Source organism: Perognathus longimembris, chromosome 19, assembly GCF_023159225.1.
Source record: "Perognathus longimembris pacificus isolate PPM17 chromosome 19, ASM2315922v1, whole genome shotgun sequence".
Taxonomy (NCBI): Eukaryota; Metazoa; Chordata; class Mammalia; order Rodentia; family Heteromyidae; genus Perognathus; species Perognathus longimembris.
In genome coordinates, this window is record NC_063179.1 from 17,095,860 (window position 1) to 17,117,578 (window position 21,719).

Here is a 21,719-nt window from a genome sequence, read left to right on the forward strand (position 1 = left end):
TCCATGTTATGGAAACGATTGTTATATCACAGATGTAACTACTTTCAACGTCCCATCTGTATCTGTAGCTTCTATTATTGATGATGTTCTTGTATCACCTTCCTGTGGTTGTACCTACACTATCTCTGTAATCTTATCTGAGTATGTTGGAAACCGTGTATACTGGTATAAGTAGGAAATTGAAAGGGAATACCAAAATTGAGAGACACAGGGTAAAAAAAGACAACTACAAAAGCAATACTTGCAAAACTGTTTGGTGTAAGTGAACTGAACACCTCAGGGGGGGAAAGGGAAAGTGGGAGGAGGGAGGGGGGTATGAGGGAGAAGGTAACAAACAGTACAAGAAATGTATCCAATGCCTAACATATGAAACTGTAACCTCTCTGTACACCAGTTTGATAATAAAAATTTGAAAAAAAAATGCATTTCCTAGAAAAAAAAAAAACTACATGACAAGCAAAAAAATAAAAGAATGCACAAAAGGCCTCACGTGGCCCTGGAATGGTTTCTGTGCATCCTGAGTTCTGCTCGTAAGGCAGAGTAGTGGGCATGTTAGTGCGATTGCTGGCCCCACAGTTTGTCTCTCATCCCTGAGTCATCATCTATCACATCCTATGAGGTAGACTCGATGAATAGAGAAAACTGAAGTCTGTCATTTGTTCAACTACTGTTGGGAGGGCTGGGAGGCTCACCCAGATAGCCATGATCTCAATAACACAGCTGGGGCTTTGCCCTCCGTTTATCTTGTTTGTCTTTGTCTTATTCAAATGTGTTCATCATATCCTATGTGAGTATTTCAACCCAAATATTTTGTCAGCCTCAACTATATATAAAACCCTCCTTTTATGTGCTGAAACACATTCGATTTTTATCTTCATTAATCTAATGTGCGGAATATGATTTGAGAATGAGTGTAATCTTGTTGAAATGGCTGCATCTGGAATGCATCCGTTTGCAAACAGATTGGCATATTATCCACAAATATAAACATTTACAAAAAAAATGGGCATCATTTGATGGCTGTTGCCATAATGATTCATTGGCACAAGAGAAATGCTACATGGTGAGAGGTGCCAGAGCCGTTTGACACATTTCAGTGGAGTTCATTACACACACAAAACGGAACCAATTTTACTCAACACTGACTTTGACATTTACAGAAAAATGAAATGGGGGTTTAGAAATGAAGACTTCATGTGAAATCCCTACCAAACATTTTAAATTGGTGCTACCCTTCTGTCACCACTTGTAGATGATCTGCCATGTCCTATAAAAAATATTTTGATTCACAGCAGGTAGTCACCTACTCAAAGGAAAGCCTTTTGGGTGATGGGGAAATTGATCTTGAGAAAGTGTAATTGACTGTGAATCTCTTTCTCTCTTTAAAAATATACATTTTTAAAGATTTATTTGTAGAGAGGCAAGATTTCCTTAATTTCATTCAGGTTAATTCATCCTCATAAACTATTCTGTTTCTTTAACTTCCCAGATTTTAAGTTGTAAGAGTGAGACTAGAGAATTTCTGGCTAGAGGTTGAAGTATGAGGTCGGATGAAATGATACAAAGCCAGCTGTTTCTTTTTATTAGTGGAAATGCACCAAGTCTTTTCAAAATTTTATTTTATTTTATTGCAAAGGTGATGTCAGAGGGGTTGCAGTTACATAGTAAGATAATGAGTACATTTCTTGTCTAGCATTTTATCCTCCCCTCCTCGTTTTCTCTCATTTTCCCTTCCCCTCTGACTTCCCTCCTCCCACAAGTTGTAAAGTTCATTTCCAACATAGTTTCTTGTGAGTATCACTGTTGCATTGGTTCACCCTTTGTCCTTTGTCTCACCATTTTGTTATTCCCCTCCTTCCCCAGATCAGATAAATGGGTAAAAAAAAAAATCAGACACAGGGTACTACAATCAAAAACCGTGACAACAGTGAATAAACCAAAGGAAAAGAAGAAAGAAAGAAAAAAAGAAATAATTTCACACAGTACATTTAAAAAAAAAAAAAAACAGAAACAAGGCACTGGGAATGTGGCTTAGTGGTAGAGTGCTTGCCTAGCATGCATGAAGCCCTGGGTTGATTACTCAGAACCACATACACAGAAAAAGCCAGAAGTGGCGCTGTGGCTCAAGTGGTAGAGTGCTATCCTTGAGCAAAAAGAAGCCAGGGACAGTAATCAGGCCCTGAGTCCAAGCCCCAGGACTGGCAACAGAAACAAAACGAACCCTATTGTTTCCATATCTTGGAGTTCATTTTGATTAGCATCATTTTATATGGTCATATGCTCATAGCTATTGAGCTATTGTGAGCTTCTGCTAGAACTAGCCTAAACATGTATTAATTATTACAAATAAGGGAAACCATGGAGCCTTTGTTTCCTTGGTTCTGGCTTACTTCATTTAATATCTTTTCCAAGTCTTTACTTTTCCTTACGAATGGGGTGATGTCATTTTTTCAGATGGAAACATAGAATTCCATTGTATATCTATACCACATTTTCTTGACCCATTATACCACATAAACTAAAAAGAGTTCTTTGTTGATGAATTTGTGTCCTAATAATATATGTAAACAAGTATAAGTTGAATAACATATATATAAAGCATAATTTATTCAATGGGTTAGGATGACTGAAAGGTAAAAAAAAATACTCAAATATTATTCTATTTTACATACACACATGTAGATTTGCAACACCATTTATCTGAAGAATCATTTCATTATAGAATTTTAAACATTCTTTTCCTGTGGTCAGTGGTTAAAGTATGTTACCAACATTGTGTTATTCAAAGCTTACTTTTCCCTTCAGTGACAAAGTTAAGGCTCTGCATATTGACGAATAACTGTGATTGGTTTAATTTATAAGCTTAGATAATATTGCCCTGATTAGAATTAATCAAGAACAGTATACACACTGAAACAAATTATAGTAAGTCTCAATTCTAAAATTTTAACCTAATTATATTGCCTTCAAATATGTCTAATATTTACTTGTTTGTCTGTAAATAGAGACATAGAAGCAGTATTTCCAAACCAAATAATACAGTTGAGTCATTCAAACTGTTATCAAACACAAATTACTGTGAAGTGGTTCAATCAATGGAGAAATGTTATAATTAACATATTAATTATTTATGAATGGTGGTGATTCCAAAGTGCTCTAGGGAATTTGATGGCATTATAGTTTGTCCTCTCACTCTAGGAAGTACTGTTATACTATTAGTTCCCCCCAAAGTCTAAGGAAATAGCTTTGCTAATCAAAGGAAAACATCAACCCGGCTTCTGTATTAATTATCATATATTCTAAATTGGTAAAACCTGAACTAATGAGGTCCAGGCTCTTCCTAAGTGGCATACATGAATGAATCATGGACTTGACCAAGTACTCCTGTGACAAAATACATATACTAGGCTGCCTGCCAAGCAAATAAATTCTCAGAGTGTGCAATTACCAACATTATGGAAGCCCTGCTAGATAACCCAGAAACATTTAAATTTGCATGTACATGTCACTAAAAAGGTACTTGAAAAAAGATTCTGTTACTCAAACTATCATTTCTCTCTGTGTGTGTGTGTGTGTGTGTGTGTGTGTGTGTGTGTGTGTGTGTGTGTGTATTGTGTGCATGCATCAGTACTTGGCCTAGACAATGTCCCTTAGCGTTTTTGCTAAAGGCTGGCTGGCACTCTACCACTTGAGCCACAGCTCTACCTTTTTTTTTTTAATGGAGGTAAGAGTCTTATGGATTTTCCTGCCTTACCGGATTCAGAACTTGCTTCAAACTGTGTAGGATTATAGGTAAGGGCCATTGTTGCCTGGTTATTAACTATTTTTGCTTATTAAGTTTCAGAGCATACAAATGTAAGAAATAGAAAGTTCTCCCTCAAAACTCAGATTCCGAACAAAATGAAATTCCGAAGTAGACCATAGTTCCACTAAACTCTCATAGGATGTAGATAGGCAGTTCAACTTAAACTTTATTACAGACTTGTTTATGCTTCCTAACTGCTTTGCTTAGTTACTGCCAGCAGGGAGTGGAAGCTGGGCCAAGGGAACAAACATGGTAGGGCATTACTTTGTTTTACCTTTCCTACCCCCCCCCCCATTAGCCAATCTGGTTCTTTCCAGATTGATTGGCCACACCTACCATTTTCAAATCAGTGTGTATGTATGCCCTTCCTTGTCTGTTCTCTCATTTGCTTCCACTCCACACTTGATTGCTGCTGGCCAATTGCTGATGGCTTCTTCTTTATAGTGATATCTCAAAGCTGCCTGCTTCCGGCCCTTTTCATTTGCTTGAACTCATTACTACCCAACACCTTGAATCCTGGTTTTGTTGGGGTGGTGGTGGTGGTTTTGTTTTGCATGTTTGAGAAAATGTTCTTTTCTTTTACACACCTCGTGTTTTTAGATTAAGTATGATCTAAATTGCAAATAACATTCATTTTAATTGCATTTGATTCTTATGCGTTATAACTTGAGAATCGTGTCATTTATGTTAATTGCCAGTACTATTCATACAAGGCAAAACGCCTAAGTTGAAGTGAGTTCAGAGGATTTCTCTCACCAGAATAAAATAAAGATGATTTTTAAATCTCGACATAAAGAGGGGAAAAACCCCACATATATTCTATGAATGTGTTGGTCCTGTGGTGAACTTTCCTTTTGCCCTGTTCCCTTTTGTGCCAGCAGTGGTGATAAACACGGGGCCTCTCTGCCTTCTCTGTTTCCGTACTATTACTGCTAAATGTTCAATTGAAGTCTACACAAAGAAAACAATTATCAAATGAATTCATTCTGATTTTGAAGTGCTTCTGTTCTTGAATTTTAAAAGAAGTTGACTTGCTTGAAGATGCTTTCTGAACAATTTTTTTAAAAATTATTTACGCCTAAAGGGAACTCAGCTCCCTCTGCAGATGTTTGCAGTGTATAATAGATGGATTGTACACATGCAATACAAATCATAGTAATAATGGTAATCACTAATGCTTCTCCATACCTTTCTATGTCTCAGGCACTGTTCTAAGTGTTTTTGCATGAAAAGACTCAGTTAATCTTTACAATTCCCTGTGAGGTAGATATTACAATAATCTCCACTGACACAAGAGGAAACTGAGGTAGAGTGAGATTAGGCAACTTTCCCAAATTCATAGAGATTAAGCTGCAGAATCCAGGTTTAAACCCAGCCAATTTGACTGCCATTAGCCACCAAGCAATCCTTCCTAGTAAAAATATTAAATGAGTTAGGTGGCTTCCAGCAGTAAAACTTAGCTTCCTGGAAGGCCAAGAGCAGAAGACCAGGCAGAAAAGTTCACAGAACTCCTTCTCAACCCATAGTTGAGTACAGTCATATACACCTGTCATCTCAAGCTAGATGGGACATTAAGAATAGGAGGATCACAGTTCAAGGACAGCTAGAGTTTGTTTGTTTGTTTTTTTTATCCTCAAAACTCCTCCATGAAAAGAAGTTGGACTCAATGATATGCATCTGCTGTCACAAAGGTGACAAGAGAAGCCTGAAGTGGGTAGATCACAGCTCAGGTGGGAAGCAAGACACTATCCTAACATAACCAGTGAAAACCAGGGCGGGAGGTATGGCTCAGTGATATCCTATCAGCCTAGCAAGCAAACATGAGGCTCTGAGCTCAAATATCCAGTACTACAAAACTTTAAATATGAGAATGATAAGTTGATAAGTTCTCTATTCCCCAGTTTAGAGGATCTCATTCTCTGTCTCTCTGTCTGTCTTTCTCTGTCTCCCTGTTTCTTGTCTGTCTCTCTCTGTCTCCCTGTCTGTGTCTGTCTGTCTGTCTGTCTGTCTGTCTGTCTCTCTCTCTCTCTCTCTCTCTCTCTCTCTCTCTCTCTCTCTCTCTCTCTCTCTCTCCTAATGCAAGAGCTTAAACTCAGGGCTTGGCTTCTGGTTTTCAGTTACCCTCTTGTCTACAGCTAGTAGCACTACCACTTGAGCCATTCCTCCAGTTGGGCATTTTGTTAGCTCATTGGATATGAAGTCTCGAAGACCTTTTTCCTCTGGGCTGTCTTCAAAATATAGTCATCTTGATCCCAGCCTACTGAGTAGCTAGAATTGTAAGTTTGAACCACTAACACTCAGCTAGAGAAGGTTGGAGAAGGAGGAGATGATGACGACGACGACGAAGACGAAGAAGAAGAAGAAGAAGAAGAAGAAGAAGAAGAAGAAGAAGAAGAAGAAGAAGAAGAAGAAGAAGAAGAAGAAGAAGAAGAAGAAGAAGAAGAAGAAGAAGGAGAAGAAGAAGGAGAAGAAGCCGCCAGAAGCTGGTGGCTCACACCTATAAACCTAGCTACTCAGGAGGCTGAGATCTGAGGATTGAGGTTCAAAGCCATCCTGGGCAGGAAAGTCCATGAAACTCTGGAAGTGGGGCTGTGGCTCAAGCTGAAGAGCTCAGGGACAGCACCCAGGCCTGGAGTTCAAGCCCCACAACCCCCCAAAAAAGAAATAAATTCATATCATGTATGAGTGTGTCAGTCATTTAGTGACTCCGTTTTTTGAAGAAGGCCTCACTCTGTCAAACTGATACAAGAAACAGTGGATTGTGGCAAAAAAAAAAAAAAACCCACATTACAGCATACTTAGAAACAAATACTGCTTAAATTTGCATCACTTTAAGAGCTCGTTACCAACTAAGAAAAATGAAATACTTGACATTTTGGTATCTGTGATATGAAGAAAGAGCTAATATTTAATATTCAAGTGGGAACAGCTTGTAGAGTTTGCATACAACACCCACAGGCGTGGGTTTTACTGTGAATGGCCTGTGGGAGCCAGCCTTGGGAACACGAACCCTGCCCTTCCCACAATCCCTCTTCCTGCCAGCATGATAGAGCACACACCGAGAGCCACAGCAGGTCCATCATTCACCACTGCAGGATTCATCTTTGTAAAAAATAGAAAATAGGGGAAATTAAGAAAAATGTAATTTCCCCTGAACACACCTCAGTGTAATTTCTGTTTCTAAACATGCACATGTATCTTTTGAGGGCTTTCTCCCTCTGCCTTCTGAGGCCCCTCCACCCAGTCTCCATGAGGACAGAAGAATCATCCTTCCCTAATTGATGGCCAGTCAGCTCACACCTGTGCCAAGACAGAATCATGACAAGTATCCTGTTCTTTGGCATTGTTCCAGGACGACTAATTGTCACAGTACTAATTTACTCACCTGTGGAATTTTCAACTCCCCCGCCTGCTGTCAAGAAGATGCACAATAATGGCATTGGAGTTTTCAGATGTTGAATACGTGGAAATATTTCACTTACCTTCCAACCGAAAGGTTTCAATCACAAAAATGTGGGATGGCTATAATTATTCATCGCTGAGGTTAAAAACCAAAATTCCTGGTCACATGCACATTTGTATAATAGAAAAATCAAAATCTTAATCTTTCTTAATTAGGAAAAAAGAAGACTGATTACCTAAGGTAATCTAAACTTGTCTCTGATATTCTCTGCTTTAGGTCATCTAAAACATTTCTTTAACTGTATGTATGGCTTACAGTACTTTTTTTAGTTTTTGTTAATATTATTCAAGAAAATATTTCTTCCATATCAAATAGAAGACAAAGGTATTTTAGTGTTTTGTTAAAGAAATGTGGCAACATCTAGGAAGGATATAAAAGCATATATGACTTAAGCTTTAGAAGCTAGTAAACTTCGTCTCTGACTCACAGATTTTTAAAATAATAACTTATATTCTTGTAGTTAATATTTGTCATGGAAAATAATTACCCCATGTGTAATCACTGACTTTTTTGAAGATCTTACACTTGATGTTACTGAGATACTTGCAAATATATCTGTGACAATTACATAGAAACTGTCTGACCAGATTTAAAATACATGCTTAATGGTTTTTCTTATAAGTGAAGGTTAGAAATAAACTCTCAGAATCCTAAAGAAATTTGAGTAGAATTTCTCCTTTTTTTTTTATTTTTTGGTTAGTCATGGGGCTTGAACTCAAGGGTTGGGCACTGTCACTGAGCTCTTTTTGCTCATGGCTAGTGCGCTACCACTTTGAGCCACAGCTCTACTTCTTGTTTTCTGGTGGTTAATTGTGGTTAAGAGTCTCATGGATTTTCCTGCCCAGACTAGCTTTGAGCCAAAATCCTAAGCTCTCAGCCTTCTGAGTAGCCACTGGCCATCTCCTTTACATTTCTATGTATTATTTTTCAGTTACCTTTAAGTAATTGTACAAAGGAGTTATCATTCAACAAATCAATTTCTAAGTACAATGCCTCTTGTTTGATGTCACCCATGTCACCCTTCTCCCTTATCCCTCCCAACCCAACCCCTCCCCCATCTAATACTAACTGTAGGTTATTGGTCCTGGAAGGTTGATCCTCTTAGGGTCTTATAAGGAAAAAAAAAATTGCTGGTCAAGTTTGTTTGGAGAATTCTGCATTAAATATAGGATCATTTCCATCCATGCAAAGCAGCACTTCGAACCTCCAGCATGCAGACCTGCCTTCTGAAAAGAAGGTAGAAGGTCTTTTCCAACCTTATTTGACCCAGGCTATTTCATCTCAAGCCAAGACTGCAGGAAAGGCTAAGATCTGCCTTGCTTCGTGCTTGGCACATCACAGGTGCTCAATGCAGTCCAGCACAATTGCAACATTATCTACTTTCAATTGGATTTAAATTGTCTGTGATATTCTTTGCTTTAGACCTGTTCATGAGGATAAATATGCAAATAGATCCGAAACACAAACTGCTTCCTCCTAACCAGATCTTAGCCCACATATTCCGAAGTAGAAGATGAGTGAAATAATCCATTCTGGCATGTTGACCTAGCGCAATGCTCCTACTTAAAATAGGATATTTTTCTTTAAGTAATAGAAAAGAAGAGAGCAAAACGGCACTTTGGTGCTTGGCATGTACGTTCCATTCAGCATATATCTACAAGATCATTTCTCCCATTTCAAAACTGATAGCTGACGTTTTTTCTGTTGATGTCTTGCTATTCAAATTTCTGTCCGCTTCTTCCAGCCTATTTGCTCTAACGCTGAATTTTAAGCATCTCTAAAAATGCTTGATATGTTATTATTCTTTCCAGATAGCCTCTGAGAGCCAAGCAGAGAACATTACAGAAGAAAGGAGGAATGAGGCTGGATCTTGTGCAGTGAAAACAAGCATTCCAAGGAGAGAGGCAGTCACTACACAGAGAGAGCCTCCCAGAGCGAGCCGTTCAGCATGAGAACTTACTGCTACTTCTTGCTGCTCTTTTGGGTTGGACAGCCCTACCCAACTTTCTCAACTCCATTATCTAAGAGGACTAGTGGTTTTCCAGCAAAGAAAAGGGCCCTGGAGCTCTCCGCAAACAGCAAAAGTGAGCTGAACCGTTCAAAAAGAAGCTGGATGTGGAATCAGTTCTTTCTCCTAGAGGAATATACTGGGTCGGATTATCAGTACGTGGGCAAGGTAAGGTTCCTATGAATGCTTTGACATTCTGGACTTAGAAGCCTGAAGAAGTTACTTCTAATAAATAGACAGGAAAGTTCTTCCTGTTGCTTATCTGGTTGAGACTTTTTTTTTCCTCACTTGAGTAGCTTCAGGAAGAGGACTAACAAAAAAAACTAAGAAATGTTAACATACAAAGAACGAGAAAATTCTCTGGTGGAAAATGAAATACCCACAACCATCTATGCAGGATTATCATAATTCCTTTAATTTTTTTTTTTACTTTAGCTTGAAAAAAAATCAGGGTCCGGCTATTCTACAAAGTAAGGTGTATTAAAAATAGCAATGGAGTGATTATGCAGTATAAAAAGGAAAGTTTCTTTTCCTCATCTTGAAAGCAAATATTCTGAGTCGTGCAGCCAAGTTCAAGTTAACTATTTCTTTACTCTGCTACCCTGAACCAAAAGAAACCTTTTGTAGGAAAAAAAAAAAATCCACTCTGTGGTTTAATTTACACTGTTGTATTATCTAACGAAGTCCCAGCATTTTAAATTGTAGCAAGGTAGACAAAGGAGAAAAATGACTGTGTGAAGGTGCTATTTGTAAGTCGTATCTTATTTTATTGACTGGGGGAGGAGGCACCACTTCTTACAAGCCTTGCAGATTTCTAGAGTTGAGGCAGAGAGAGAAAGCGGTTTCGCTCAACTGTCATGGGAAGCCTCAGCTCACTTCTTGCTACAGATTATCTGTGTGCTGCCAAGACAAAAAAGAAAAAGGCAGGCATGCTTTCTGGCTAGTTCATATTTTGTAGACTCAACTAAATTTCATAATAAAATGAGATGGATACAGACAATAATTGTCACACATCCCTTACCGACCCCCAACAATAAACATAAAAATAGAGATGATAAAAGAAATCTTCGCTTATGATTTCAGCTATAATTTTAAAACACCAACATAAAGATATATTAGATAGACAACAAAAGTTTTGCAGATTCCAAGGATGGTGTGTTCATACTGCAAAATGTGATTAAATATCTTTGAATAATTGTGTGCAAATATTCTCTTGTAAGTATTTACCAGTATAAATGACAGGAAGCCAACCATGGCTTAGGCTGAGGTAGCCAGGCAGGGTTCCAAGGGAAGTGAATTATTAATGTAGAATAAAGTAGGAAAGAAAACATTCTATAAAGGGGTAACCATAAACGCAGGTCTCCCAAAGAACCTGGCCACATTTCCTCTGAAACTCACATGCTGTGTGACTACTGAGAAAAAATGGTTAACTTACTTGTACCTCACTTGGAATAACACTGTGTTAACAGGAGGATAACTGTCATTGAAGGCACTTCTTATAACACAAGTGGCCCTATTGCCATAAAAGATTAGCATTTAAAACGTGCTTCCTCAAAATCCTGTTTTCCTTCCTTGTGTTTCTGTTCTTTTTTTTTTCTTTCTGCTCTTCTTCTAAAACAGTGGTACTATTTTACATCAATAATAACACAGATTCTTTTAGAAAGTCCACGGTATTTCGGGAGACTAGAAGCTAAAGCTACAGTAGGGAACACACACACACACACACACACACACACACACACACACGAATCAATTTCACAATTGGAATTCATTAGGGGAGGTTAAAATTGCTAGGGGGCAAGGCTGCAAACTGTGACCTCGAGAAGATCCCAAAATTTATCTGCTTTCCAGTTGCTAGGTGGGGTTATGACCCTTCCCAGACTTTATTTCCTTTGTCTAGAAAATTCACCAAGCAGTACCTCACTAGTGGAGTTACAGCTTTGTTTAAGTGAGGCAGACACTAATACTGGCACATGGTAGATATCTCAAGATGTAACTGATGTTGGTGAACAAACTGTTATATATGTTCTATTAAATAAAGATGTGATGGACTGAGGTGGGATAATGGCCATTAGATCGTTGCTGACAGATAGAAGAGTAATGAATAGATCTCAATAAATGCAAAGTGAAAGGGAAGGTGGCAAAGTCCTGTCTCAAGCCCAGATTAAACTAAACTCATTGGCTCTGGATATTTTTTATTGACCGCTGCATAAATTTCCCTTTCTCTCCACTGTCTGCTCTTCTCTGTTACCTCTCCCTCCCCCCACCCCCTCCCATGAGTGAATATTACCTGGAGAAAGGAAGAAGTCCAGGGAAATGATGGTGGGTGTCATAATCCATCACCATGTAACCAGCAATCACTTTATGTGAAGGGTTCTGGAACTGCCAGTCTATTGATACAGCCTTTTCTCAACTCTACAATTTAAATGGTCAACATTATGCCTGAGGTGATAGTTATGCCAGTAAACCTGACTAGATAATTATACTTCATGTACATGTATTGGGTTGGCACATTTTACCACATAAATAGAATACAATTACTATCTGTTGAAATAAAACGTATGAAAATCAAAAAAAATAAAAATAAAAATAAATGGTCAACATTTAATTTCATCTTTATTTTTATTATCTTTAAGTAGTTGTACAAAGGAGTTGACATTCAACAAAGCAGTTTATCAACATAATGTGTCTTGATCAATGCCTCCCCTTTCAACATTCTCTCCCATTCTTCCCAAACCACCTACTCCCTCACTTTTCTTAAAATTTTAGGATAGACACTAAATGTTTCACTGCATTCTACCCACCTTCTTCTCCTTACTTATCTATCCCCCCTTTTCCCTTGGTTTTATCCCACCTCTTTCAAGTACCTGTTTCCTGGTGTTTATTTGGATTTAGTCTTTCTAAGGAATTATACTGTTTTAGCCAGATGCTGGTAGCTCATGCCCGTGATACTATAGCTACACAGGAAGCTGAGATCTGAGGATCCCAGATCGCCTGGGGGAAAAAAAAAACCTCATGAGACTCTTATCTCCAATTAACCAGAAAAAAAAGCTGGAAGTAGAGATGTGGCTCACGTGGTAAAACATCAGTCTTGAGCAAAATAGTCAAGCACAAAGTCCTGAGTTCAAACTCCAGTGTGAGCACTATATAGATTTCTTTTAGAGAAAGAACTTAAAAATGGAGCTGTTCCTGATTCATAGCAATAAGCTGGTCCACCTTTAACTGACTTAGAATTTTAAAAAATGTAACTTAAGGGCAAAAGAAAAATTAGACTCAAGCCAATGTTTTCTCAGCTTATGAGATCTTTTTTCACAGTGGCCTTGGGCAAAGAGTAATACTCAGGTGATCCATGTATTAGTTAAACTCAAACAACTTAATAAGTATTTCTGTTCTAACAACTTAGAAACCACTTTTAATGATACACATAAATTGGCAAAAAAAAAAAAGGTTATTTCTATCTTACCCCCTACACCTACAAAAGTCATGTGTGCATACATTAAACATGGTGCAACTTCTCAATCATGCTCCCCACCTTCTCCCGCCCCTGTTTCCTTTTCCACACTAGTTTTTGCACTGCCCTGATTTTCTTTTCTATTTATGATTTTATTTTCTTAATCACAGTCACTGTGGAAAACTAAGAATGACATCATCAAAGGAATACAGCGCCACCTGCTGCAGAATCTATGAACTCCCTTGAACTAGGAATTCACCAATGGCTGAGGGAAGTCACAAGTTGCAGTATGTCCTGGGAAATTTTAAAGTATTTCCTAGTGAGTCTTTTGCTGGAGCCCAGACTGCTCTAGACGCTGTTGGACTGTATCTAGGATGTCATATAGGCTAAGAGAATCTCTAGGAGCTCTATCAATCCTACTAAGTGACACGCTAGCCTATCCTAGTTGCCTCAGTTTGAAAACACTGATCATTTCAGCCCGTGGAAGGACAGAAGCATTCAGTGCGGAAAAGTAACTTAGTAGAGTACTTACAGTCAAAGAGAAATATTTTCTACTACTATTGTTTGTTTATATTTGTGCTTAGGCTGGTTTGTGTGCATTAACTTGGGGCAAGTCATGAGGGCAATGGTATAGCAAGTAAATTAAGAAGAGGTGTGTCCAGATAAGAAGTGGGGGGCAAGGGGAGAATCTCAGGTCACAGGTCTAAAGATGGAGTCCAGGGGCTGGAGTTGCCATGACATGAACAGGAGAGATGCCACTTTAAAACTGAAGCACAGGCAAGGCAGGGGGCTTTGCTCCTTGCTGTCTTCACCTCTTCCTCCCACTGTACTCTCCTGCCAGTAAGACCCATGCGGAACAGAGCAAGTGAGGACAAGAGAGAATGTGACACTGACAATAAAGGTGGTGAAATATCAATGAACCCAATTCTGAATAAAGAGAAAATCTCAACAATTCTATGATTGAAATAGTGATAGCCAGTACAGAAAACAGAATGGAAAGAATGGCTCCTATGTCAGGTAACAATTTGAGAGCTTTACCATATTAAAGATACAGATGATATGAAGAATACAATTTTTCTTCTGAAACTCATCACTGCTTTGTACTGCTTTAGCCTAAGCAACATCCATAAGAGTTTGTTTAAACTACTGAAGTGGGCCCCACCCAAATATCTCTGTCTCTGTCTATCTCTGTCTCTGTCTCTCTCTGTCTCTCTCTGTCTCTCTCTGTCTCTCTCTCTGTCTCTCTCTCTGTCTCTCTCTCTGTCTCTGTCTCTCTCTCTCTCTCTCTCTCTCTCTCTCTCTCTCTCTCTCTCTCTCTCTCTCTCTCTCTCTCTCTCTCTCTGTATGCCAGTCCTTAGGGTTGAACTCAAGGCCTGGGCCTGGGTGCTGTTCCTTAGGGTTTTTTTTTTCATCCAAGGCTGGCATTTTGCCACTTGAGCCACAGATCCAATTCTGGCTTTTTGCTGGCTAATTGGAAATAAGATCCGCACAGATTTTCCAGCCAGAGCTGGCTTTAAACTGCGATTCTCAGATCTCAGCCTCTGAGTAGCTAGAATTACAGGCATGAGCTACCAGTGTCCAGCTCACTTAGATCTTATTGAAGCAGAATCAGCATTTTAACTAGATTTCCCAGTGAACTGTGGACAGATTAAAATTTGAGAAATGCTGCATTTAAAACTACTTCATCGGGTAACAAATAGTACAAGAAATGTACCCACTCCCTTATGTATGAAACTGTAACCCCTCTGTCCCTCTGTACATCACTTTGACAATAAATAAGTAATTATTTAAAAAAAACTACTTCATCTGAGCTTTGCCTTTCTAGAGATTCTTAGTTTGTTGGGTTTTAATCAAGTACGGATTACTGTAATATGTTGCAAAATTCAAGAACTGTAATGCTAGGAGGTTATTATTGCCAATCAAAATGACCCAAAGTAACAAGTTCACTGTTAAAATGGACAACCACAAAGTACTAGGTGAGAAGTCTTGAGGTTCAACAGAGCTTACTAGATGAGGCAATGGTACCAAAGCCCATCTTAAAGCAGAGCATATGTCAGGTCACAGGACAAAGTGAGAATTGCCAGGACATCCCAGTTAATTGGATGTGGACGTCAAAGGAGAGAAAGAGTTCAGAGACTTAAAGATTGAATTATCAAGAAAGTGAAGGACTCACTAATGACAGAGAATGCACGAGGAGCTAAAGGAAAGAGCATTTGCTTTGGTATAGACTGGACTTGAGTTCTCTCTGGCTTTGGTCAGCTTAATGGGGAAATTTGAGGAAAGCATTGAGAGTCTACCTTTTTCAGAAGCTTTCTAGCCCTCCAGATGGCTTTGGATAATATAGCAATTCCTTGGTGATGGTTCATATATAGTCTTAAGATTACACTTCATATTAAAAGACAATAGGTAGCTATAGATATGGATTTTCTTTATGATGACTATATTGAAATCTCTGGAGTAGGCCTAACTTCAGGCAAAGATTTATATAGTATTGTGAGACTGCCCAGAGCAAAGTCTACACTTTATCTACCCTGTGTTCTTTTCCTTCCATACTGTATACACATGAGACAAATCTCCATTGAAAACACTCAAGATGATTTTACTTCTGGCTGCATATCCAGAGATATAGGTGTGGGGAATTTAGTGATTCTACTGTCCATGCTTTTTTCTGAAGTTCATTGTTTAACAATTGGTGCTATTTCCTTTGGGGAATGGAGGGTTTCAAGTAATGGAGAAGCTGTCTGGTAGGTCTTTCTATTATGGCTTTCTCTTGAGTTACCTTTTATTGTTCAAGGCATTGTCTTACCATAAAGCCCAAGATGGCCTCACACAAATGATTCTCGTGCTTCAACTTCCCCAATTCTGGGATTATAAGCATCCACCACTACACACAGATTCTCTTGCATCTGAAAGTAATATCTACCCAGTGCCAAGACACCTTTCTCAATAGAGAGTAATGTTTTAATAACCCATAAAAAAACTGTCAGCTATATACACCTATAAAATTAGTAATGAGCAATAAACATGAAGCAATAGATTTTTAAATGGTTTTGCTGTGACAATACCATTTTCTTGTATTCCCATAGTACCATCATCTTTCTGAAAATAGCATAAGCCCAGGATAGAAACTTCCTGGCAGGAAAATGATGAGTGATTCGGAGCCTCTCTGAACCTTTGTTATCCTGCAGCAAAAGTTTCACCAGAACTGAGCATGACTGAGTCCAGATGAAGCAGGGAGTACTTCCTGTACGTTATTACCTCAATGGTCCTAGGAGGTCTTGGATGTGGTTTGTTTCCCACCAAAATCCATGCTGATATTTAATTGTCAGTGTAATGGGGTTGAGAGGTGGTGGCTAGCCTTTAAGAGATACATTCATGTAGTTATCATGAAATTGGGCTCGTTGTTGCAAACACTATCCTCTCACTTCCAAAAGCAACTGCTTGTCCTTCCATTTTCTTCTTGAGTTGGAAGAGCACAAGGTCTTCACCAGAGGCCAAAGAGAAGCTCTAGTCTGCACTCTTGGAAGTTCCAGCCTACATAAACAAGCCAGCCTCTTTTCTTTGTGAATTACCAGTCTTCAGCATTATGTTACGGCAACAGGAAACAGACTAGAACTAGGTGTTATTTATATCCTTGTTTTCCTCGTGGACAAAGGCTCAGAGAAGTCAAGTTGTTCTTTCCAAGGCCTAACATTGCTAGGACATTGGCAATCACACTCCACTGACTGACTGCTCACCTAAATATTCCATCATTTTCCATTTCCTGTGTGGCTGCTTTTACACAGTGTCACTTTGAAACACAAATGAAAGAAAAAAATAGACACCGAACATGCCTTGTCATCCAGTGATTGAATTCTACCTAATACTATGAATATCTACAAAGAATTTACAGCATGAAATCCAAGGGTAGACAGAAAAAAAATTGTTTTTAAAAACTACTTTTTAAGATTTATACAAATACAATTGTATTATTAAGCACATTCTTTTTTCTCTTCTTCTTGGTTATAACTTCTAGAATACATCAGTGATATTCAAAATGGAGCACTGGAACATTTCAGTATTAGATGTGCAGTTAGTGTTCTTTTCATTCATTATGATTTTTTGAAAAGTCTTTTACTTTCTCTCGATAACCTTCTCTAAACTTCTGTTCTGGTTCAGTGACCTGTAATAATCTTTTCTCTCCACATCAGGCAAGTGCCTTAGGCATGACTTTCTTCATCATCATTTAAATTTAATGCTCAGTCACTTAACATTTTTATGTTTTGACTTGTTAGAGACATATTGTAGAGAGAATAACTGCATATACTCACCCACTGAATGATATTTTTTATTTGGTTTGGTGTCAGTCCTAGGACTTGAACTCAGGACCGGGGCACTGTCCCTTAACTTTTTCACTCAGGGTGGGGATTCTACCTCTTGAGTCATAGCTCCACTTCCCCCTTTTCAGTGATTAGTTGGAGATAAGAATTTCCAGGACTTTCCTTCCCAGGCTGTCTTCAAACCTCAATTGCTAGATCTCAGCCTTCTGAATAGCTACATTTATAGTTGTGAGCCATCAGAATCTAGGTGAATGGTCTTTTTAAAAAAAAAGTGTTTCAAGAAGTAGCTTTGCAAATGCCAATATTGGCAGTGATCCTCACTTTGTTTCCACAGTTGAACAACTGAGTTCACTTTCTTAATGATGAAAGCTTCAGTTTGCTACTTGATGAAAAGGAAATGTCTTGGGCAGCCACAATTTTCTGTCTCTCCAACTTCCCTGTATGGACAGGCATTCATGTGGAGAGCAGAAAAGTTAGAATGTCTGGCCACGATCGGGAACCCGAAGGCCACTGCTTGATAGGCCAGGCTATGGAATAAGCAGAGTGATATTTAGGAAGCTAAATAAAACCCAATTTCATTTTGCCAGTGGAATCCTGGAGCCTCTTGTTGAATTCATACTCTTGAACAGAATGGATAGATTGTAGTAAATTTCAAGGAAGGGCTAAGAGTTAGGTCCCTTTTTCTATTTTTTCTTTTCTTAACCTCCCAGTACCGGGGCTCGAACTCAGAGCTCCATGTTCTCACTTGACTTTCTTACCCAGGTTTGGCACTCTACTGCTTGAGTCACACCTCCAAACCACCCTTTTGCTTCTGGTGGTGTTATTGAATGTCTATAGTTTAAACAGAGCTAGAGATTGTTGCAGGTCACAGAAAGCTCTGTGCTCTATGCAACAAATCCTCAAGAAAGTGTTCAGTGTTCCTTTATTGATTGCTTTTAATTTAATGCTATTATCAAATCATGTAAATATCTGATTTGCGCCAAAAGTTCTTCACTTTTTGGCTATAGTGGAGGGGAATATAAATATTCAGAATGTCAGCATTCTAGCTTCTATATCTTTCCAATCAAACTTCTTAATTGGTTACATTTTTACTTCAAAAGTCAAGTAATAAATTCCAAACATGTTGTAATCAACTGTCAGACTCTCAGACCAGGTTTGTTTTGATTTGTTTCAATTTAATTGATAAGAAAAGCCAAAGTCATATTGAAGCCAAAATTACAAATTGAACTTTTAGAGGCCCCCATGTCTCTAGCCAAAATTAAATGATTCATTCCTCACAGTTGCAATCACCTATTATAAACAAGACAAAATAAAAAATACAACCACGCACAGTTTTATAAGGGTTTTTTTTTTTGCTAGCCTGCATCAGATATAAACACTATGGTAAGATGCCATTGTGCCTAGACCTTCAAGGCAGGCGTTGTTTGTGGAAGTATAAATTGTTGGTAACAATCTTTACCTTCCTATAGGTTTTACCTTGTCAATTACCAAGACCGCAATGAAATGTAATTGTCATAAGTGTCATAAATGCATCACTATTCTTTGCAAACCTGCATTTCCATCTGGCATTGAAGAAGAGAAGACAGAATTCCCCATAAGAGAATATGATTTTTATTGCCAATATTGATAAATGAATAAAAGTAATAAGTATTTTAAAAGGCCAATGTAAGGAACTAAATCTGAAATTATGGACATGGAATAAAAAAATTGTCATAAGAAATGTCCTAAAAACATTTCTTTCAGTTTTACCTTCATAGAGAATATATATGCACAAGAAAAAAATAGACAGTTGGAAAGATTAAAATGCATATAATATGCTTTTGTGTGAAATACAGGAATAAATATTTTAGGACAGTATTGAAGGCGTAACAAAAAGCTCAAAATATCCCTTTGGATACGGAATTTACTGCTGATGAGAGGAAGCGAAGATAAGAGTTAAGCAGGCAATTGAAGAAGTTATCTCAGCTACAGCATTTTTTAAAATAGATCTGGAGAAAAAGTGTTCTTCATTCATTCAACCATTATTTACTAGATAGAGTATCTGTTGATGACATAGGCTGACAATGAGCCCCAGCTTCAGCACTGACTACCAAGGCAATACTTCATCTCTTTCTGTCCCACATGTTCCCTCCGCTATTAAAGGAAGGTGATAGAATTGTTTAGGGAGGATTAAGTAAGTGTTTACACAGAAAGACCTAGAATGGATCTGGATATCCTGTACTTATGAGTCAAGAGCTGGGGCAAGATTGGTATAAGGAAAACAGTATGGCCTAGTGGCAAGAGTGTTTGCCTCGTATACATGAAGCCCTGGGTTCGATTCCCCAGCCCCACATATATAGAAAATGGCCAGAAGTGGCGCTGTGGCTCAGGTGGCAGAGTGATAGCCTTGAGCAAAAAGAAGCCAGGGGCAGTGCTCAGGCTCTGAGTCCAAGGCCCAGGACTGGCAAAAACAAAACAAAACAAAAAACGGTATTCTTTCTGAAAGTATTTCTTCCAAGAAATGCAAAAATGAAGAGAAAGGAGCACCAGGGTGACCTCATGGTTCTTTGAGGTCAAACATCACAAGGACAAAGATGGTACCCGTGCAGCTAAGGCAGCCAATTCCAAGCACTGAATGTGTAAAATACAGTTCCCCATATACACAAATGTCTATGTCTATAACTAAAAAAACTCTGGGAAATGGTGAAACCCTGTGGGACAATGAATACAGACATAAAAGGTCCTGAGTTCAAACCCCAGTACAAAAATAAATACAGAAAAGAAAAAAGGAAATAATGACAAGAAAGTAAAACAGGCTCTGTGGAGAGGGTCAATGGCAGAGAATCAGTGAATGGAGAGAGTGAATATAGCCAAAGTAGCTTATTTGAGTGTATGAAAATAGAACCGGAGGGCAAAATAATATAAAATTGTGGCCAAAATAAAAATAAGACACACACTCCTCTTGACACTATTCCATGAATCTAGTGACTTTGGTAGATCCTGCTTCCCAATTATATTGTAATTCAGGGTTTGCTTTATTTCAGTTACCAGGAAATGTTAGAGTCTGCTTAGGGCTTTGCTTTCCAACAAAAATGTTTAGGGCAACCAGCACTTCCAAAACTGAATCTTACACTTAGGGTACAATAATGTTTTAAGTTGGATTTGTGCTGATAGTTAAATTAAAGTTAATATCATAATCTCTTTATTATTGAACCAAAGTCTTATTGTGGGAAAGTTAGTGTTGATTATTTAATTACCCTGAAGGTTTCACCTTCATGAGAGCAAAATAATTAATTCCTCATTTAAGGTTGAACTTTGACCTTAAATATATTGAGCTGTATTTTGTATTCATTCCCTGGGCTGCTCTTTCCATTTTACTTTAGCTATCAGGTTTATACTTCTGAATACTTATATTTTTGTAAACTCTGCAAAACCCCGGACTATATGTCTTACTCATCATAATTTCCCAGACTTTCCCACTGGAGACAGCCAAATGTGTTTGGAGTTAAGATACAATGACCCTAAAAGATGAAAATCCATCTCATTATCTCCAACATCCCTCCTACCCCCATTTTTCCCAGCGTTGCTGAAGTATAACTGACAAATAAAAATTATATATAGTAAGGTGACAATGTGAGGTCTTAATAACATCTATGTTGTGAAGTGATGACTATAATCAAGCTAATTAATGGATCTGTTGCTCACATGGCGACCATTTGTGTATGTGGACAAAGTGAAAACAGTTAATACCCACCATCCTAACCAATTTGAAGCTCCCAGAACAACACTACTAACTTTAGCCAGTTCGAGATGGAATGTTTTGGTGTGCAAACCATTGATATTATTTTAGGTATATATTGGGGATAAAAAAATTTAAAGTGAAACAAACTTTATTTTCAAGTAAAAATATTAACCTGATAAGATTATTGCAGATTTGAGAAATCAGCACATAAAAAAAAATGGACATCATTGCTTCCAGGTGCTTTTATCTATGCGGAAAGCCAGGCTTAACTGTTTGTCTCAAGTGAACATTGGCAGAAGGAGAATATGAGAATGAAAAAAAAACTGAAAACAGAAGTTTATCACAAAAACAAGAAGAAAAAACTTTTTTTATACAAATCACATTTATTAGAATAGTCCTTCTTTGAAACTAACTGGAAATTTCACATCAAAATTGCACAAATTCCACTGGAAAAAAACTCAGGCTTTCTTAGAGTAAACCAGAAAAATGAAAGTCAGCACAGTTGTATGTGTAGAAAATAACAAGAAAATTAAAATATGTATATATGGCAAATAATAACATTGAATCATAAAAGTTGGTTCCTCTAAGACTTTAACAAATAAAAATCAGTTGATATATTTACAGTCTTAGTAGAAGAAATTGTGAAACAAAATAAGAAAAAGTCAGTCAATGGCAGCAAATTTCTTTTTACTAAAATTCCCAAGATAATAACTGAGTTTAGTAAAATAAAAATCACTTAGAATTTGCGAATGTTGATTGCAATGTTTCACACACACACACACAAAAACAGCTTTAGAAAGAAATTTGATAATGTAGGGACAAAAAATCTATATAATGGCTACTTCTCTTTTTTAATCAACTGTATCTTCTAATCAACATATTCAGAGTTTTCACAGGAAAAAATCATTTCTGGATAATCTCTTCTTAACTCTATTACTTTTCAGCACAACTT

General features: G+C 37.9%; 1 protein-coding gene across 1 annotated transcript in view; it reads left to right on the forward strand.

The window, feature by feature from the left end:
- Nucleotides 1–21,719, forward strand: part of Cdh6 (cadherin 6) — a 134,339-nt gene that overhangs the window by 68,940 nt on the left and 43,680 nt on the right. The window contains exon 2 of the mRNA XM_048368535.1: nucleotides 9,080–9,444. Within this exon, the coding sequence (XP_048224492.1) occupies nucleotides 9,217–9,444 (228 nt within the window). The 5' untranslated portion in view covers nucleotides 9,080–9,216. The remainder of the gene's footprint in view (nucleotides 1–9,079; nucleotides 9,445–21,719) is intronic.